This window comes from Glycine soja, chromosome 1 (genome assembly GCF_004193775.1).
Source record: "Glycine soja cultivar W05 chromosome 1, ASM419377v2, whole genome shotgun sequence".
In the NCBI taxonomy this organism is placed as follows: domain Eukaryota; kingdom Viridiplantae; phylum Streptophyta; class Magnoliopsida; order Fabales; family Fabaceae; genus Glycine; species Glycine soja.
Genome location: NC_041002.1, coordinates 2,740,575 through 2,759,964, shown reverse-complemented (window position 1 = coordinate 2,759,964; position 19,390 = coordinate 2,740,575). Strand labels below are relative to the sequence as shown.

Genomic DNA, 19,390 nt, shown 5'->3' with positions numbered 1-19,390 from the left:
AAACATAGACAAATCCCAACTGAAAAGCTAGGAGAATCTATAGTTTAGAAGAGTAATCCAATTTCTAAGGTACTCATTCCTTGCAAAATTAGGAACAGAGTTCCACGAAAAAAAAAAAGGAGTTGAGGTCCAAAGGAAAAAGCTCCAAAGTTAGCAAGCCTATCTTCACAAAAGTTTTCTTTCTTATAGATGTGAGGAAAAAACAAAGTTATATCTTTACAAAAAAAAAAGGCAATTCTTCCATTTTCTTTGCAGGCACCAGGGAATTTATTAAACCTAAGTGCATTCCTGCAGTTCCAGATAGCCCAGAAGGAGTTTATGATCAAAGAGCTAACCGCATCTTTAGCCTGCCCACTCTAAAAATTTAATTTTTAAAAAATTCCAATTACGATTCTTTTAGAAATTGTACAAGTGATGTTTCAAAAGTTGAATTAAAGACTCAAAAGACAATAGTTATTGATCATTACTCAGGCCTTGGAATTCAACAAAACAGATCTTGGGAAGGATCTTGGAGCACCTTTACTTCATAAAAGAGTGGATAGAGTAACTTTTCAAAATGTATTTTTTTATTAACAAATGTTAATTGTTAGTTTTTGTTAGACTATATTCTTGGCAAGTTAGAAACCTCTCTATAATGGGTCGGTTGACTAGCTATCCTTCAAGCTCTTCCCTCATGCATCATGCAATCTATTTGGATTCGTACTAGTATTTGCGAAGCTCTTGATAAAAATTGCAGACAACTTATTTGGGGTGATACCAATGACAGAAAAAATTCCGCACTGTAGCTTGGGGCGAATTTGCCAACCTAAAATTTCCAGGGCTTTTGGGGGTTGAAGATGAGTAGAGAAATGAATTCCTCTTATATGATTAAAGCTGGGGAGAATTATGTACGAGGAACGATCAACCTTGGGTGCAGATTGCCTTTAGTAAATATAAATGTGGGCATGACACAAATCCTTATGTTAGAGAATGTAAAAGTGGCTTGAACTTCTGAAGGGTATATGCAAGCATTTGTCCTATTTTTGAAAAATCAGTGGATCCCCTAAGGATCCTAATATTAACTCTTGGGTTGCTGACTTTACCGGATGGTTTTGGGCATTGGAATCTCCAAGCTATTCCTAACCGCACTCCGAACCAAATTGTAAATAGAATTAGTGCCATGGTGCCTCCCTCACCTTCTAATGGCCCTGACTTTGGAAACTCACAAATGGAGTTTTTTCTCTCAAAATCTGCCTATGAATCCATATGTGCCCGTAAATGGAGACAAAGGGACTCTATGTATCATCTTATTTGGAGCTGGCCGGGGCCCGAAAGATGTAAGATCAGTCTTTGGAAAATTGTTAGGAATGATCTCCTCCTAACAAATGACCTTAGATGTTCAAGGCACCTCATTTCCCACCTTTGGTGTCCTGCGGAAGTGGAATTTCGTTTATATGATTATCAAACAGATAAAAAATTATTCTCTGTATCCATACTTACATTACATCTCCCATTACTGGTGGGGTGACAACTTGTTTTGGTATGTTGGAAGATATCATTATTGCAGAACCAAACACTTCGTTGGTAAAAGAGTATTTCAACAAACATTCCAAACACTTATATTGCATTTGTTGGTAAAAGAGTAATTGAACAAACATTGTTTTTAAGGACTGTTTATTTGCTAAAGCCATATGGAACAAGTTGGCTTTCGAATTCAACACTCCTTTTGATTTGAATGGACCCTTCCTCTCATGGTTTAAGTTTAATCTCCTTTCTAACACTCGGCAACAGCGTACATGGAGCATTATTTTTGGGATCACTGTAGCTGCTATCTGACATGCCCATAATGAATCCATTTTCAAAACTAAACAATCAAATCCCACCAATATTGTGGCTATTATATTGCATGCTTCCAAAATGCTACAGAAGTCCAAAACATAGATTGAGTCAGATTCTCCTGCTATAATTTTTTTTTAAGGAGGATGTCCTCCTCTGCATAACAACACGTCCCTGGTTTCTCACATTGAAGAACATGTTTTCCTTGAAGATAGACAAGTTAAATGGTTACATGTGCTTAAAAAGGCAAATCAAGTCAAATGTTCCTTTAAGATTTTTGAATTTCCTCCAGATTTTGTTCTTCTAGCTTAGTTGAGGGACTACTGTTTTCCCTCGGGGATTTTGAGTTTGTTTTGAAAAGCCAAAGTACGAAACAAGGAGATTTTTTGCGATGGAAATAATAAGAGAAATAACAAACGAAGGCGTTCATCAATTAGCACAAGGTTATTACAGTTTGATCAAAGTTCTCGAATTCAAATCTGAGTTAGAAACCCATAATTGCAAAAAACACAACCTGCAACTGGGAAAAACTAATGAGTATCACATCATTGCCAAAACTACATTCTGCCACCTGCAAAATTAATCCATATATCACAGCATCGCGAGAATTCAACTGAGACCAGTCTAAAACCTTCTTCCAATACAAATTCAGACACAGCACCACAAGATTGCAGGTCATTCCATCACTCGTTGTTATGTTCGTGGAACACAGTAGTTAGTGTAATCGACAAAACTCGCAACAAAATATAGCCCATAATTATAATCCTCCCAAATTTCGTTTCAATTATTCCAATAAATTTCCTATCACAACAAGGTTTTTAGGACATTAGCGCAGAATTGTTCGCATAAACCTTTTAATTAACCTAAATCCGACAACAACGAAACAATAAAAAAACACAATGTATTACTTGCAATATGTAATATAAAAAAGTCATCCGAAACAAAACACACAAAACAAAAACAACAACCTCGAATGTATGGGAAAAAAAAATTAACCTAAGCCGTAAGAAGAACAGCACCACCGGCTTCCTTGATCTTCTTCTCCGCGATCTTCGAAATAAGCTTGGCCTTCACAACAATGGGCTGGTTTTGGGGCAGCACACCTTTTCCGAGAACCTTGAAGTACCCGTGCTGAGTGACGTCGATTAGAGGGGCAGTGTCCTTCGATTTTAGGGCTTTGTCCTTCGCGTCTTGGGGTATCAGAGACCATAGCTTGTCGATGTTGACGATGGGGGAGTAGAATTTGTTGCGGAGCTTATGAAAGTACCTCATCCCTACCTTCCCGAAGAACCCCGGGTGGTACTTGTCGAAGAGGATCCTGTGGTGGTGCATGCCGCCGGCATTTCCCCGGCCGCCGGGGTGCTTGCGGTGCTTTCCAATACGGCCGTGGCCGGCGCTGACGTGGCCGCGCTTCTTGCGGTTCTTCTTAAATCGGGTTGTCATCTCTGCTTGCGGCAGGATTAGGGTTTGGGGATTGGGGGAATTTATTGAGTTAGGGTTTGGAGTTAGTTGTTCGTGGCTATGGGCTACTGGGCCTCGTCTTACTGCATATGGGCCAATGAAGAAAAGTACTTAACTCACCCCATTTCTTGCTTGGTACACCTCCTAATTCTCTAATATTCTTTTTAACCTTCTTCCTCCTCTCTCCCACCACCTTCCCTCCCTGTTGCGTTGCCACCTCCTTCCACCAGATCAGCGTGCAACTTTGTTTGTGGTACTTTGATAGAGAGTCTATTGAGTCCAAAGACGTTTGTGCCTAAAAGACCGCTTAAGATCCATAATTATTTTAATTAGATGTAAACAAATATAAAGAGAATATGTTACATGATGTGCGTATGATATTTTCAAACGATAGGTAGATAACATCAAAATTTGATATTGTGTATAATATTTAATACTTCATTTATTATTCTATGTCTGAAATTCTGTCTATAAAAATATTTTCTTAAGATCTATCGAAATTTATGAAAAATAAATGAAGTCAAGATATGATATACCATTAGAAATACGAACTTTTGCTATACAGGACTTGCTCTCACACAAAGATGTGATCAATCTTTTGTACACACAAGCTTTAAAGGTAGAACTCTCTCTATGAAGAAAAGACATGCATTAAATGCACCCAACGACCTCCTTTCTTTATTAGACGAAAGATAAAAGCAACACCTACTCGTCATGAGACAACATATCTCTAAAGTCGAAGGCTTATATAAACCATAAGTTTTTTAAAATTGATAGAGTTTATCTTCTACACATAATTTTCTCTTACTCTTCTTCTTCAACAAGTCTTTCTGAATATTTTCTTATAAAATTATAAAACTCTCAAAACACCTTGAACATCTTGAGAGAAAAAGGTTATGTGCTTAGATAATTTATGCGTTTGTAAGACAATTGAGTGTTAGTCTTTGAGTCATCTTTCATCATAAATTTCGTCTAATGGCTTGATAGAAGAAAGAATACTGGATGTTGATCAAACTTGGGATAAAGTTTGATTTGTAAGAGCCAAAAGTGGTTATGACATAATACTTGTAACTTGTGAAAAAATTAGTAGAACTTGGTAGTTTACTAAAAACTAAATTAATCTCCGTGGTAGAGATGAATCAATATAAAATCTTTGTGTCTATCTATTATTTCTCCCTTTCTATTTGATTAATTGAAGTTGAATTTGAATTGCGTTTCAAAAGGTATAAGATAATCTGCATTTCTAAAAATTCATTTTTCCTCATCATTTGAAGTTTTCTTGTGATAAAAAAATTGTCTTTCTTACAAAGTTGTCTATACGAACAAAAAATCTTGTTTTCTGGAAAAGAATTAATCTTTTGTAATAAATCACAATTCAACCCCTCCCCTTCGTATGATATTTGTCTTTACAAAGTCAAAGGTGGAAAGGCAAGGATGATACAATTATCATCAAATCAAAGGTGGATAGAGATTCTTACTTCTTTTGCGAAAAACCATTCCCTTAATGAGAAACAAAAATCCTTGTACCAAAAGTCCCCTAAATGAAAAGCATATAAGCTCGCTCTACTTCATCAAATAAAAGAAAGAGAATATAAACCCGTCACCTCCACAATATAGTTTTAGATTGGGCATTTCATAATATATTTGTATTACGGATTATTCAATCCATAATGTATTTTTTTATTATGAATTGCTCAATATGTAATAGATACCAATTTGTGTTTAAGCAACCATAATGCTCCTTGAAAATCATCATTGTGGTTTGATCGAAGCCGCCACCATTCCAGTCGAGAGGATCTGCACAAGTGCCACTGTGGTGAAGAGGAAGATGGAGAGATGAAGAGAGCGAGTGAGATGAAAAGGGTAAGATGAAGACTTTACAAATTTTTGAGGGTACACCAAGCCAAAAAAAATGATGTGCTTTGAGTAATTGCCGCCAATGAGTAGGTGTTTGGAACTGGCCCAATTGCAACCCAGTGAGGCAAGAACTTCTTCGGGACTTGAGAAAGGGCCCCAAAGTGGAAACTTGTGACTTGTTTGGGAGTAACGTAAACTATTTGAATGGTGTTTAAGGAGCCTTGGAGGGCAACTCCACTAAGTGTTATAAGTTTGCACGCCTCTTCTTCATCTCTGCTTTCAGTATGTTGCTTGCAAGTAGTTTTGTCCCTTGAAAAAACTCCACTCGCTAGAAGTTAATATAATGAAACTAATCAACACATTTTTGTAGACACTTCACATCACACACTGCTGAATTATTGCCATTATGGATACTAATCCCGGATTATTAATCCGTGTACGAGGCAAACGCTGTCAATGCCCTATTTTGATTGTCAAATATTATCAGCAGTATATTACACAAACGAGCAGTGATATTAACGAATTCTAGTTCTAGTTTTAATATGGGTTTGAACATTGCATAGATAATTAGTTAATAGGTGAATAAATAATAGCTTGTTATGCTGGAAATAATAATTAATTTTTATCAAGAAATTATAACAACATATAAAATATATATTTTTTTTACTTAACATAATCTATTTCACATCAAAAACATCAATTAAAATTGATATCCCGAATCACTTGTATAAAAGATGTAAAAGACAATCACTTGTATTAATTATTGTTGGTTAAATTATTTAACATTTTCATGACAACATTAATAAACAAATTGCTTGCATTTTCTTATTAATAATCAGTAATTCAAACTGGAATTTCATGATGAATAATTTGGTTTAAATATATTTTCAATTACTAATAATGTTTATTTTTAGTTTTTTTTTTAATTCTTTTCCCTTCATTTATGTAAACCCTTATATAAATATGCAACTCAATTGAAGTTTATAATATTATACAAGCGCTTATATACAAGTTACTTTTATAATGAAGAAATAAAATTAAACTATTTTTATGGATACTTTGTAATTTGTACTAATATATCATATCATAATGATAAAAAGAAAGTTATTTACATAAATTTTCTTCAAAAAATTATAAACTTTTTTATAAAACAAATCTACACTAAAATATATCATTTTAAAGGGAGCCTCTTTAACAGTTAACACTCAATTGTTAGTAGATTAAGAACTCTTCATTTTACAAGTGCTTCACGTCTACAGTCAAAACCGATAATGTCGTGTAGAAATCTGCAATGGGTCTTTTTTATGAAGATCGAAAACGGCGTCGTTTGATGACATGTGTTGTTTGTGGTAAACTAAACACCACCAAGTCAGAAGCTGAAGCAAGCGCAACCTTGCGATTCTCTGTTCTTCCTTCTCCGCTAAACATCATCACACTCCTCCTCTCAAGCTCTTAGCATTATCCGAACCTCATCTTCCTCTTCCTTCACCACCATGCCTCTTCTTCTCTCACGCACCCCACCATCTTCTTTTCCTCTAACCCCTCTTAGAAACGCACGCGCGCCTCTAATCACACCCTCCCAGAAGCGCTTCACTCTCGCCGCAACGCGAATCGTTCTCTTCACTTCCCGCCGCCGCATTCTAGCATCCCCTCCTCCTCCTCCCAAGTGCGCCTCCATCAACGGAATCTCTGTCCCGAACAACCCAGAAGCTTCCGGAGAACAACAAGTCTATAGTGCTTCCGGGCTTCTCGACCGGATTCGGAAATGGGTCGGGTTTTTACCGTCGATTCTTCCCGGCGGACGGTGGTGGGAGTTCTCCGGCGACGTCGACGTTCAGGTGGTGGCGCAGCCGGTGACCGTGTGGCGCGCGCTCGGGAAAATGTGGGACCTTGTCGCGCGTGACAGATGGGTCATCTTCGCTGCATTCTCTGCTCTCATTGTTGCTGCAGTGCGTTCCCTTTTCTTTCTTTCTTTCTTTTTTTTTTTTTTTTGCCCATTTTGTGTTTCTCGAAGGTGGGGGTCAAAGTTGTGAGCTTTTGTTATGTGGGTTTCACTTTCAGGTTTCGGAGATTTCGATACCGCATTTCTTGACAGCATCCATCTTCTCAGCACAGAGTGCGGACCTTGCTGTTTTTCACCGGAATGTGCGGTTGTTGGTTCTGTTGTGCGTGGCTTCGGGAATATGCAGGTCAAAACCTTGTATGGTCTAATCTCCCTTCTAATTGCTGATACTGATGTGATTTTTTCTTCTTCTTTTGGTTCTTAATTGCTGTTGCTGAAAGAACCTTCTATGAAAAAACGTAATGGATTTGCTCGTTAATCCAAAAAGCATTATCTTTCTATGTGTTTTGCTTTATAAGATTCTGAGGAGTGAGGACATCTGTTTATTGAGATTGATCGTAAAGCTGAGGTTTTACTTCTTGTAGCGTGTTTGGTTCCATATACTAAGATGTGTTTTGTCACGTTTGTTTGTTAAGGAGCTAAATAGTTATACCTTCCAAACACGTGGCTTGTTGTGTGATTTCTTATTTCTCAATGGGTTTCCAATCATACTGTTGTTAAGTAGATAAAAGTTGAACTATTTTTTGAATGATTAATGATGCTCATAGTTTTGTTTCATTTGAAACTTTTTATGTTGCCGGTGGGGTGTGACCATTCTTAACAAGCATTTTCTTGTGCTTCAGTGGGATACGAGGTTGCTTTTTTGGCATCGCAAACATGATTCTGGTGAGTTTCTTTGTCTGATATTTGGGGATGGGGATTTCTATGGTTCGTGTAAAATACACTTGAGTGTAATGGAATAAGAGCTATAGTTTATCAAATTAAGACTAAGTACTTGAGCAATGACCATTTTGCAGCCTCCCCATTCCTGTGCTTTGAGTTTGTGTTTTCTTCAACTCTTTGGTGTATATGACTTTTCAAACTTTGGAAATATGTGCAGGTTAAGAGAATGAGAGAAACACTATACTCATCTCTTCTTCTGCAGGTTTGGTTGCACTTAATAACTGACCTCTCTTGCTGCATTCATTTATTTCCTTTGTTTGGTGTATGATTTAACTCATTCTGCAGTGCCCTTATTGTAGGATATATCGTTTTTTGACAATGAAACAGTAGGTGATTTGACAAGTAGGCTTGGAGCGGATTGCCAACAAGTGTCAAGAGTTATTGGAAATGATCTTAATTTGATAATGCGCAACGTTCTTCAGGTTGATTTAGTTATGATAGATGTAATTCTAGTAAAACTCATCTCACATGTTGGAGGCTTTAATTGGGTTTTCTCATCTTGTTAGGGGGGAGGTTCATTAATCTACTTGTTGATTTTATCTTGGCCACTTGGTTTATCTACATTGGTGGTATGCTCCATATTAGCAGCAGTTATGTTACGTTATGGAAGGTAAGCTCTTGGTTGATTTTCTTCAAGTTCATCCTTTTAAAACATCATTTTTCTAGTGCTTGCAATCAACTAGTTGAGGCAGCATGTCTGATGGTGAAAATATCAGCCATAATATGCATCAATGCCCATCATGTCAGCTTGTTCTTAATTAATTCAATTAGTTGACTCTAAATAATTGTCATTTCTATATAATATGTCACTCCGTAAAAGCTAAAGGAATCTCTGCCTTATCCTTACCTAGTAGGATAAGGCTTTGTAGTTGTTGTAAAAAAGAAATTTTGATGCTTGTGTTCCCTTCTAGGCTTCTACCTCATTCCTTGTTTGTCTCCTTTATATCACTGGTATTGATTTGGTCATATATTTCTGCATAGGTACCAGAAAAAGGCAGCAAGGTTGATCCAAGAAGTCACTGCTTCTGCAAATGATGTAGAATAAGATGCCTTATACTTTAATTCATTTTATATTTCCTAAATGCCATTGTGATGACAATTTTCTCATAGGTAGCCCAAGAGACGTTCTCTCTTATTAGAACTGTGCGAGTTTATGGAACAGAAGAAGAAGAACATGGAAGGTGATGATGCTATTACAATTATGTCATATTTATTATATTTTCATTCCTGTTATTTTGCTGTCTTCACATGCATCTTGTCCATTTGTATCTACAGGTATAAGTGGTGGCTGGAGAAATTAGCTGACATAAGCTTGCGACAAAGTGCTGCATATGGAGTTTGGAATTTTAGCTTTAACATTCTTTATCATTCAACTCAGGTTAGCTAAGGGTTTCTAAAATCACGTATTTATCAGTTTTTATTAATTTATTTATTTCCGTTTTTTTTTCTCCTTTAAGCCTATAATTTTACTCTTGGAAGAAAGTCTGCTAGGATTTCAGTTTTTATTAATTAAACCTTTAATATTGACTTGTGTTTTTATTGAAACATTAAATCTCATAGGTTATCGCTGTGCTATTTGGAGGAATGTCTATTCTAGCGGGTCATATCACAGCTGAGAAACTTACCAAGTTTATATTATACAGTGAATGGTTAATTTATTCTACCTGGTGGGTGGGAGACAATATATCCAATTTGATGCAATCAGTTGGGGCTAGCGAAAAAGTATTCCACTTAATGGATCTCTTACCTAGCAGCCAATTCATAGAAAGAGGCAAGCATTTTTCTTCTCAAATATTTCATATGAATAAACACCTTCATATTAGTTTAGTCCTTTTTGTGCTTCTTTTTATTTTGTCAAGTCATCACCTATCTCGAGACTGCATGTTCCCTGCATGTTCAATTCTTATTCTACCAGTAGATTGAGCATGGATACTTCCCCAAGAATTATGTGGGATAATTATAATTTTCTTAAACTATGCATTAAATAAACTCTGTAGTTTATTACTTATTTGCTTGTAAGGAATAAGGTTGCTCACACTGATACAACAACAAAGTCTTATCTTATCCCACTAGGATTGCTCACACTGATAGTAACTATAAGTGTTTTAAAACTTTAGATACTTTCTACGATACTTGATACTGGTTGTTACAAGCAATATTGGAATTTTATTTTTAAAGAAAAAAAAAACTAGTGACACCTGTAGTGAACAGACTGGGTTGTCAGTTGAAGCTGACTCCTGCAGTTATGCCATGTGCAGCTCTCAATTTATTATTATTTTTGTGATAATAGTAGTACTTATTAGCTAGAGCTAGGTGCCCCTATAGTATGCAACTCCAGTATCTGCATCTATTCTCATTCCTCTACCTACTGTGTTAATAAATAAGAGAAAAGAAAACCTCATGGGAAACATGATGAATTCCTGCATGACTTTTTGCCGTTGTTTTAATTTTACTATATTGAAGTTTGAGTGTAACTTTGTTGCAGGGGTAAAGTTGCAGAGGTTAACAGGGTGTATTGAGTTTCTAAATGTATCTTTTCACTATCCTTCAAGGCCAATGGTAGACCTCTATTTCTAACACCTTCACTTTGTCTTTGAGTTGAAGCTTGTATATTTGATACAGTTTTTGTTCCTCAGTCAGTGAAGGATGAATGCTGCAATAATAAGAAATTAGGAATAAAAAAGTTAATCCCCTAAAAAATAGTGGGTGCACACATTGTTCTCTTTTTAGTAGTGTAAGTTGTGTGGGGAGATATGCAGTGAATTTGTATAGCATCTTACATGCACTTTAGGAAAATGCATGTTCATTATATAATTTAATGCTGATGGGATTTTTTACATCAAACTGAAATTTCCGTTTTCTATTTTTTTTTTCTGGGGGATCATAATGTATCAGTATTCTTCCTCACTAAATACACACCTTGTGCATGTATGTATCATCAATGCAATTTTTCAAGTCAGTATTGTGGATATTTTGATCCTGACTTCTGAGCTCTGCAGCTCTTCCCTCTTTGCAAGGCATTTTAACCAGTATATTCAATTTGATTGTGCATCTACATGGTATTGAGATTATCATTGTTATTTGTCAGTTATACTGGCTTCAATGATGTCAGCTATTGTAACAGGCATCTGTAGTGCAACATGTGAACTTTGTTGTCCATCCTGGAGAGGTGGTTGCAATAGTAAGAAACGGCTTCTCATCTCTTCAATTCATTCCTTCCCTGCACTATGGGTAAGAGATTAATCTGTTTTTTCCTTTCATTTGTGGCATAGGTTGGACTTAGTGGTAGCGGAAAAAGCACATTGGTGAATCTTTTGCTCCGTCTCTATGAGCCTACAAATGGTCAGGTAGAGTTAGCTTGTCTCATTAAAATAGAGTGGACTCGGATGGTTGGTTTAAAAAATATTGGATTTACAAGAAAAGGCTATGGAAATGAAAAAAAAGATACTGATATTTTTATTATTTTTTATTGGAGGGGGGTAGGGAGTATTTTGTTTTTGCTACATCTATTCAAGTGGGTAAAATGAATTTATCTTTCTACCTTAGTAAAATGACCATATTCTCTTCAATTAGATAATTCACATGACATAATTGGATTAACCTCTAGAGTTGGAACAAGAAGTTCAAAGAGAGCAAATGGTTTTTTGTTTTCTGCTTTCTAAGAATGGGTTAAGGATATCATGGGTTTTGAATCCAGATTCTAGATTTCTTAATAGCAAGTTATCACATTTCTCTTACAGTTTTACTTGATTGTATTGCTTTCACCCCAAAATAACTTTGGTAGATTAAACTTTAATTTTCCATTCCAATAATGTGAACATAATAAAGTTTGAGTCGTCCTTTTTCCCAACTGCAGATTTGATTAGGGCCATTGTTTCGGTGGACTAGTATCATAAGTGGTCCAAAATGGACCAAGATTTTTAACCATTAGGTTAGCTTTATTAGTATAGGTCCTTCCACACTAGATCCCCAACTCCACTAGCAACCTCTCTGACAACCGCCGTTGCCATCGCCGAAGGAGATTTCCGACGGCAATGTCTTTTTTCTTCCTTTCCTCATCACCTCCACTCCGACACCAACAACCTCATCGACTAGCAACTCTAAGGAAGACCAATATTGTGAGATCGGAATCCCTCTCTCTTCCCCTCGTCAACCTTCGTTCCAACTCCTCGCGTTGTCCGTTGAGGTCTCTTTTGTCCTGTGTCGAGCCCCAACATATCCACCTTGCATTCATGGAGCAGAAGACGTGGTGCACGTGATCTGGATTTGGATCTGGTTGGGAGTAAAAGCAAAACTATGGGTTTATTTGCAGATTATTGATGACATGCATTGTGCCTGACTGTGGGTTTGACTTTGGGTTCCGATTTTATGGTGAGGTTGTTGGAGATGTTGACGTGGTGGCAATGATGGAGGAGGAACCTGGGCGCAGGATCAGGCTGTTTGGTGGCCGGATGATGGTGGCGAAGTTCTCCTGAGGCGGCTGTTGCAGGAGGTGGAGGGGCAGTGAGGTTGGAGCAGTGGCAACCAGAGAGGAAGGAGGAGAGGGAGGGTTAAAAAAAAATGAACACCACAGTTGAAAATCCCTCCAGCGGCAAAGAACCGTGGTCAGAAAGAAAATGAGTGGGAAATGATCTAGTGTATCATGACCTATCATATAAGATTAATCTAATGGTTTAAATTAATGGTCCACAGAGGACCACTTATCAAAGTGGTCCACCCTAGCCTTGGCCATTGATTAGAGGTTTCTTTCACGAAATTAGATATGTAGTACCTATTGCCAGTTATGCTGCCTGGTAGTATTCTTAGAGCAGATATTATGTTACTTGAATATTATCATGACACCAAATTTTGTTGCAGATTTTGATAGATGATATCCCTCTTAAAGACTTGGACATCATGTGGTGGAGAGAGAGAATTGGATTTGTGGGCCAGGTTCTTAAGTCACCAACATAGACAAAATTCAGTGAATATATATAGCTCCTCTTACCCAATTTTTGTTTGTACAGGAACCGAAACTCTTCCGGATGGATATTAGTTCAAACATCAGATATGGATGCACCCAAGATGTAAAGCAGAAGGATATTGAATGGGCTGCAAAGCAGGCCTATGCCCACAATTTTATCTCAGCACTTCCCAATGGTTATGAAACACTTGTTGATGATGATCTGTTAAGTGGAGGACAAAAGCAGCGAATTGCTATTGCTAGGGCCCTTCTTAGGGACCCAAAAATATTGATCCTTGATGAAGCCACTAGTGCACTAGATGCTGAAAGTGAGCATAATGTTAAGGTGTGCCTCTGAAACTAACAGAAAGCCAGATGGCAATTAGACACGCTAAATATTAAAGTGTGAAAAAGATTGCAAAGATATTGATGCTTCTGTTTCCAAAATATGTAGGGTGTTCTTCGATCTGTTAGAAGTGATTCTGCAACCAGAAGTGTCATAGTCATTGCACATAGGTGATAATTTTGCTTTTGAGTATCAATTAACTGAAATTAAGTGTTATTCCAACTATTAGTTTTGAAGTGTATGACCTTCCTTACAGGCTTTCTACCATACAAGCAGCTGACAGGATTGTGGTGATGGATGGTGGGGAAATTGTTGAGGTTGGTAAACTGTTGATTCATTTTGAATGCCCTAAAATATTCATGTCAATCTTCCTTTTTGAAACTTATCCTTAATATTTTCATCAGCCTGTTTTTAACAGTGTAAAACTCACATGAAAAGTTGGGTTTAGAAGGTTATACATGTTTTGTGTTAATGAATTTGACTCCTCAAACTCCTCTGCTGGATCATGATGGATATAGCATAGGATAGGACCATGAAGACAGTAATAGTTGCCATATTTTCATTTGGTTTAGGCTATGCCTTGGTGCATCGGTAAGGTTGTAGCCTTGTGACCTAGAGGTCACGGATTCAAAACCTGGAAACAGTCTTTCTTCTTACAGGGATAAGAGTACCCTTCCTAGACCCACTTGGTGGGAACCTCGTGCACTGAATCATCCTTATATTTTTATCCGTTTGTTCGATAATGGGTAGATAAGACTCGCGTCAAGTTGCCCTCACTGAACTTACGGGTAGAATAAGGCTTCTTTAACATCCCAAGCATTATTGAAACTGTTTGGATTTTGTGTTTGAATGAAAAGCTATGCTTATTATATTTTCATATCCTTTCTCTGCCCTAATCAGAAAAACAATTTTCATTACCTTCTGTCCATGCAGATGGGAAGTCACAGGGAACTTCTCTTAAAAGATGGTTTGTATGCACGGTTAACCAGAAAACAGGCTGATGCCATGGCATGATTTGGGTTTCTGTAGCAGATATTCTATTTTTCCTCTGGCTTCTTTTTAAAGGCTGTAAAGTGAGGCAGCAATTTTTTTTTCTTGTTGCTGACCAATGTATTTATAGTGTTATACAAGAAAATTGGTGAAGTTCTCAGCAAAGAAGGAAGCTGCAGAAGTTTTGGTTTAAAATGCATAGCGGCTTCAGAAAGATTTCACCCTACAGGTTCTAAAGCAGATGCAAAAGCATGTAACTAGGTCGTTAGGGGTATTCAATATTCACAGTCAAGATGCTGATAAGCATCAGATGTACTGTCATACTGTAGTCCCAGTGACCGTATAGACTGTTCATTTTATACATGTAATTTAAATATTTAGCTCTTGGAAGACATTCTCGTTGAAGAATACCTCCTGCCCATGTTTGATGGCACTTTATACTCATGTTAAAGTCTATTAATATAAATTGAGTTTTCAAATAAGGAACTTGGTGATGGAAAGTGATTTATTTGTTGATTGGTACCAAATTAAGCTATATATACAATCACCTGCACATCAATTGTCAATAAATATATAAAAATTATTTAAGCATATAAATAAGTATATATTCTCAATTTTCTCATTATTGTGGGTTCAGTACATCCATATAATGTTCCTGTCTTTTGCGGGGAGAAACAGTAGAATTTAGAAATGGAGCTACGTCTTGTAATTTCATCAAACTTGGCATTATCTTACCTTGTAGGATATTTATTTTCAAATGGTGCTTGTTTCCTTGGACCTATGTCATGAGAAAATGTCAAAGTAGCCAAGTTTATGGTAGTAAGTTCCTAATACAAGAATGTGCACAAGGCACAAGCGATGGAGTTAATTTCGAACGTGTAAAGCCTCGTTTTCATCACTCTTATGGGGTGAAGATATCAAGTTTTACACAGCCGGCCATAAGAAACAAAAACCACCTATAGTATATAAAGTTTAAGCAGTATTTCACTTTCTCATGCTCATTCATTCCTTGCCAACCTTGTGGCGAGGATGAAACATTTGGATTACACAACTTTCAGTAGTTGCACGCTATGCTGAAGCGTGTTGTTCACTCGTTAGGCCTAGTGGATAAAAATCCAAGAAGAAAGAGCAAAGTGAGAGGAACCATGACACCTTCTGACTTTGGCTTGAGATCAAAGGAGTTATATGTGAGGGTAGTTCATCAGGGTGGACAACAAGAGGTGTATCACCATGCATTTCCGGCATCCAAGTTGACGGCGAAGTATCCCGGTATGTGTGTTGCAAGAGCACAAGTCTTCATGGCTCCTCATCAGGCAGTGCTAAGGCCTGAAGAGCATTTGCTGCTTGGTCACAAGTATGTCGTAATCTCGTGTACAGATGTGGAGAAACTGAAGCGTAAGCATCCTCAGCAATGCAAAACCAAAGAACATAATGGGGTGGTAACATCGGAGGTAAACATCATTAGTGAATGCCATCTTAGTGGACACAAACCAAAAGAGAATGACAAACTCAGTGTCCCAAATGAGATGATTAACACAAAGATAACTCTATCTCCTACTCCCAGTGAATGCAAAATTCATGAGAATGGTGAAGTTAAAGAGCCAAACATTCTAGGGAAAGAGAAAGTGAATGCAGAGAAGGATGTGTGTCAAGGTGGAGAAGATGTAGAAGTTCATTGCTCTGCAAAGGACTTTTATGTAGGCAAGGATAAGTCATCAAGATATTCAAGAAGAAAAGGAATAAAAGTGAAGAAGCCTTTTTTGCCACCTCTTCCAAAGGGAAGATCATATAGGGGTTTGGGATGGCAACCCAGCCTTGTCACTGTGCAAGAGCTCTCTCTATGATAGTATTTGTTATGGTTTTTCTCTTACAAGTTACAACTCTTAGTAATATTATGGTAAGGTATTATTCAGGCTTACCATTTTTTAATGTTGTTAATTTATACATTGGATCTTTGGCAGACTTGAGAAAGGATTATGCTAGAGGAGACTTTTTTAGGTCCTCAGAAAAAAAATTGCGTATTGATGTCATCTACATAGGTCTAATAGCATAGAACTGAGGCAGCTGCAAACTCAGCAACAGATCCTCTGGTGTAGGTACTGTTATTTTCCTTCCAGTTGCAGCTAATAAAAGTGATTCCATATTTTTTCTTTTGAATTATCTTGGCTTGGTGCCTCAAAACTCACTGATCAGGTTCACCCTGAAATAAGGGGACTTAGGAGTATGTGTGCACTAGTGTTTTTTTTTTGTCAGCTATGTGTGTAGTAATGTACGTGCTGCTTTGAAGAAGCAATACAATAGTCTACAGCTTCAAAATTCAAAATGAGATATGTACAAGAGACAAGCTGTTTTGTCCATACTAATACAAATCTGTGTTCTATGTTCCATTCTCTTCAATCATTTAAAAGAAAAAACAACGTTTGAATGTGAATACTGAGATAATTTAGTTTTCATAAGTATGAAATTAACCTTATATTTTAATTTATTTTCTGGATGCTCTTCATGTCCTTTTACTTTCTGATTACAGGAAAACATCTGAGAAACATAGATTACTCATATCTTTTCTTAAATCATTCTACACCCAGTGATTATTTTAGAAAAAAAATCACTTACTGTTTCAAGATACTTTTTCAAAGCAAGGCATACACCAATGTCTTAGGAATAAACGCCAAAATGTAGTAGCCTAGTAGGAGTGAACACTACAAAACCCTTCATTGCATTAATGCGATATATCTTGCATATTTTTTATGTTCCCTTTTCCACTTTTTTCTCCTTCACCACTAATATGTTAGACTATTGATATAATACAACAATTAGTTATAGAGTTGTTACAATTTAAATTAAATAGTCAGTTTTTACTTTTCAAATTAAATCACATTGTTTTCCTATTTATAGCATGTTTGGAATCTCATATATATCTCCTTTTTCACATCATTTTAAAGAAAGAACACGAAAGCTACTAGCGTGTTTGCTTTGTCATCATGGACGTGGTTTTCCACATCAAACTTGAAACTCGTAGTTGTAGCTTCTGCATCAAGGGGTCACTTGTCGTGATTTTTTTGAGTTGGGACGCAGTTCCAAACATGGGCTACAAGGAGTAGCTTTACCAATGACTGAATTTTTCACATCCTAAACATGAGTCACAAGGAGAGTGTGTTTGATATAACATCCAAAATATAGATAAACATGCAAATTCACGTCAAAAGAAGGACATGCAAATCAAAAGTAACACTAATGTTGTTTGGAAGCCTGATGGTAACATGTGTGTCTCTATATTCACGTTAATTTGATAAAAAAAAAAACTACTCTTGGTAACTTTTGGTTGAACGTGGATTAGTATTACGAAATCTAAACAGGCTATAAATTGTTTGAAGTTGACACACGTTCATTGTCCTCAATTTCAAACCAAATAGGCTATTAATGAAGAAATTCCTTTTGTTAGCTTTGATTTTTAGGTTAATTATGCAATTCTTGTTTTAGCCATTTGACATGTTTGGATTTGCATCATTTTCAAAATCGTGGTGTTCTTTCATTTAACATAAACTTGTTAGCTTCTGATTTTTTTACGTTAATACGTAATTTTTTTTTCATGTGAACATGAAATCAAATATGTTATAACTATCTTACATCAATATAAAAAAATGAAATAAAAAAGGAACTCCCAAAATTAGAAAGTACTTTTTTCCTCGTTACCTTATTCAAATTTGGCATTATATTTTTTTGTGTGTGTGATATTGCCCATTTGATAAACTTAAACCCAAAGGCTTCATCTCTTTTTTCTTTATTTTGTAAATGCTTTTTAATGATGGTTGGAGTACTAATCTTACCATTCTTATGTGGGATAATTGACAAATTATCTAAGTATGTCGACGACTAATTAAAGATAAATGAACAATGCTTCAATTTCTGGACAGGAAAAAAAAAACTATATAATACTTCTATTTTTTGGCTGTGTTACATCGGGCTGGAGAGAACCAAAAACTTAATTCACTTACATATATGATTCGAAAAATAAACGACAACAGAAAACATACTTCTATGATCAATTGGCATTTGGCATGAAGCGAAGTGAAAAAACAACAAAAATTGAATGTAATGTTGATGTTTTCCATCTAGAGCGCGTGCACTTTTCGTTGAAATAAGTGAAGCAAACTTCCTAAAACGGTGCAAGCAACTGGTGCATTTAATATGTTCTGTGCTTAAATCTTGAATCGTTGTCCACATAGCATTCAACGAGCCTGAATCCAACCCAAAGAAATTTCCATCTTGTTAAATAATTACCATATCTTTTGAAAAGACAATAAAAAAATCATTCCTCAAATCTCTCCAATAAAAAATAATAAAAAGAAACTTATCAGAAGTGCATTGTACCTCTAGATGAATTTTACTTGAATAGGAGTTAGAATATTGTAGAATTATTTGTTATAAAATTATTGAGTGAATTATAGAGTTGTCATTTTTTTCGGTTGGACTTGAGTTGTACAGCACGATCTCTAATCACAAGCTTTCGATAAGATATTTGAATGACTATTCTGGTTGTCTGGTGCTCCTAGCCAAAGCAGGGAGAAATTAAGGTCACTTGCAATAGCTTGGATGCTTAAGTTAATGAAAGTCAAAGGTATAAGTTGATTAAGCATAAAAATCATACTTGAAAAGTACCAAGAATAAATAATTATTTTACTTATGACAAAATAGTCAGAGTCTTTCAACTATTTCCCAACTATTAAGGACTTCTAGCCTTATTGTATTGATTGTATTATCATAGGCCCATCGAGTCAGGCTTTTTGCTTATGATCAGATGGAATCTATTGAACCTAACTCAACCTATTTTAAGTAATACTACTTTGTTCCTACTCTCTACAAAAGTTAGTCTCAGTTGTATCTACGGGGATATACCTAATATAAAAGGATCCATTTAGACATTATTTCTTATTCACAAATACTTGTGTCAGTCTTATTATTATACATACATTCTGCATCACACTTATAAATTGGTGTCACTTTGAGGATTAAAGTTTCTTTCGCATGTTGATAATTATGAAATTTGGGTTTAATTGATAATCAATTTTAATTAAAAATGATTAAAATTTTTCTATTTTACTGTTGTTTTTAATGAAATAATGAGGATTTTAATTCTTGACCAGCAAAATTCAAAAAAAGAAAATTATAAGTACTTTGGAAGAAAAATTAATAC

The 19,390-nt window shown here is 36.1% G+C and overlaps 2 protein-coding genes across 3 annotated transcripts; one reads left to right on the top strand and one right to left on the bottom strand.

Annotated features, from left to right (window-relative positions):
* Positions 1–2,569: 2,569 nt before the first annotated feature.
* Positions 2,570–3,475, bottom strand: LOC114409563 (60S ribosomal protein L27a-3-like). Its single transcript, XM_028373060.1, has one exon. The coding sequence runs from the start codon at positions 3,256–3,258 to the stop codon at positions 2,812–2,814; it is 447 nt and encodes a 148-aa protein (XP_028228861.1). The 5' UTR covers positions 3,259–3,475; the 3' UTR covers positions 2,570–2,811.
* A 2,979-nt stretch (positions 3,476–6,454) lies between these two features.
* On the top strand, positions 6,455–14,678 carry LOC114409538 (ABC transporter B family member 26, chloroplastic-like). Of its 2 annotated transcripts, none has more exons than XM_028373033.1 (18): positions 6,455–7,082; positions 7,195–7,322; positions 7,819–7,861; positions 8,076–8,120; positions 8,218–8,340; positions 8,425–8,528; positions 8,900–8,954; positions 9,029–9,099; positions 9,194–9,296; positions 9,479–9,689; positions 10,404–10,477; positions 11,043–11,099; positions 11,191–11,265; positions 12,776–12,850; positions 12,925–13,206; positions 13,315–13,376; positions 13,463–13,523; positions 14,140–14,678. In XM_028373033.1, exons 1-18 carry the CDS (start codon positions 6,627–6,629, stop codon positions 14,218–14,220), a joined length of 2,106 nt encoding a protein of 701 aa, XP_028228834.1. In that variant the 5' UTR covers positions 6,455–6,626; the 3' UTR covers positions 14,221–14,678. The 2 variants fall into 2 exon arrangements, with proteins under 2 accessions (XP_028228834.1, XP_028228840.1); XM_028373039.1 differs by having other exon boundaries at positions 6,588–7,082; positions 7,195–7,333.
* The last annotated feature ends 4,712 nt before the right edge of the window (positions 14,679–19,390 follow it).

Excerpts from the sequence above, each read along its gene's own strand:
- LOC114409563 (XM_028373060.1), bottom strand. The coding sequence starts at position 3,258 with ATGACAACCCGATTTAAGAAGAACCGCAAGAAGCGCGGCCACGTCAGC.
- LOC114409538 (XM_028373033.1), top strand. The coding sequence starts at position 6,627 with ATGCCTCTTCTTCTCTCACGCACCCCACCATCTTCTTTTCCTCTAACC. Across the intron at positions 9,100-9,193 it reads GAAGAAGAAGAACATGGAAG|GTATAAGTGGTGGCTGGAGA; the intron begins GTGATGATGCTA and ends TTGTATCTACAG. Across the intron at positions 12,851-12,924 it reads GAATTGGATTTGTGGGCCAG|GAACCGAAACTCTTCCGGAT; the intron begins GTTCTTAAGTCA and ends TTGTTTGTACAG.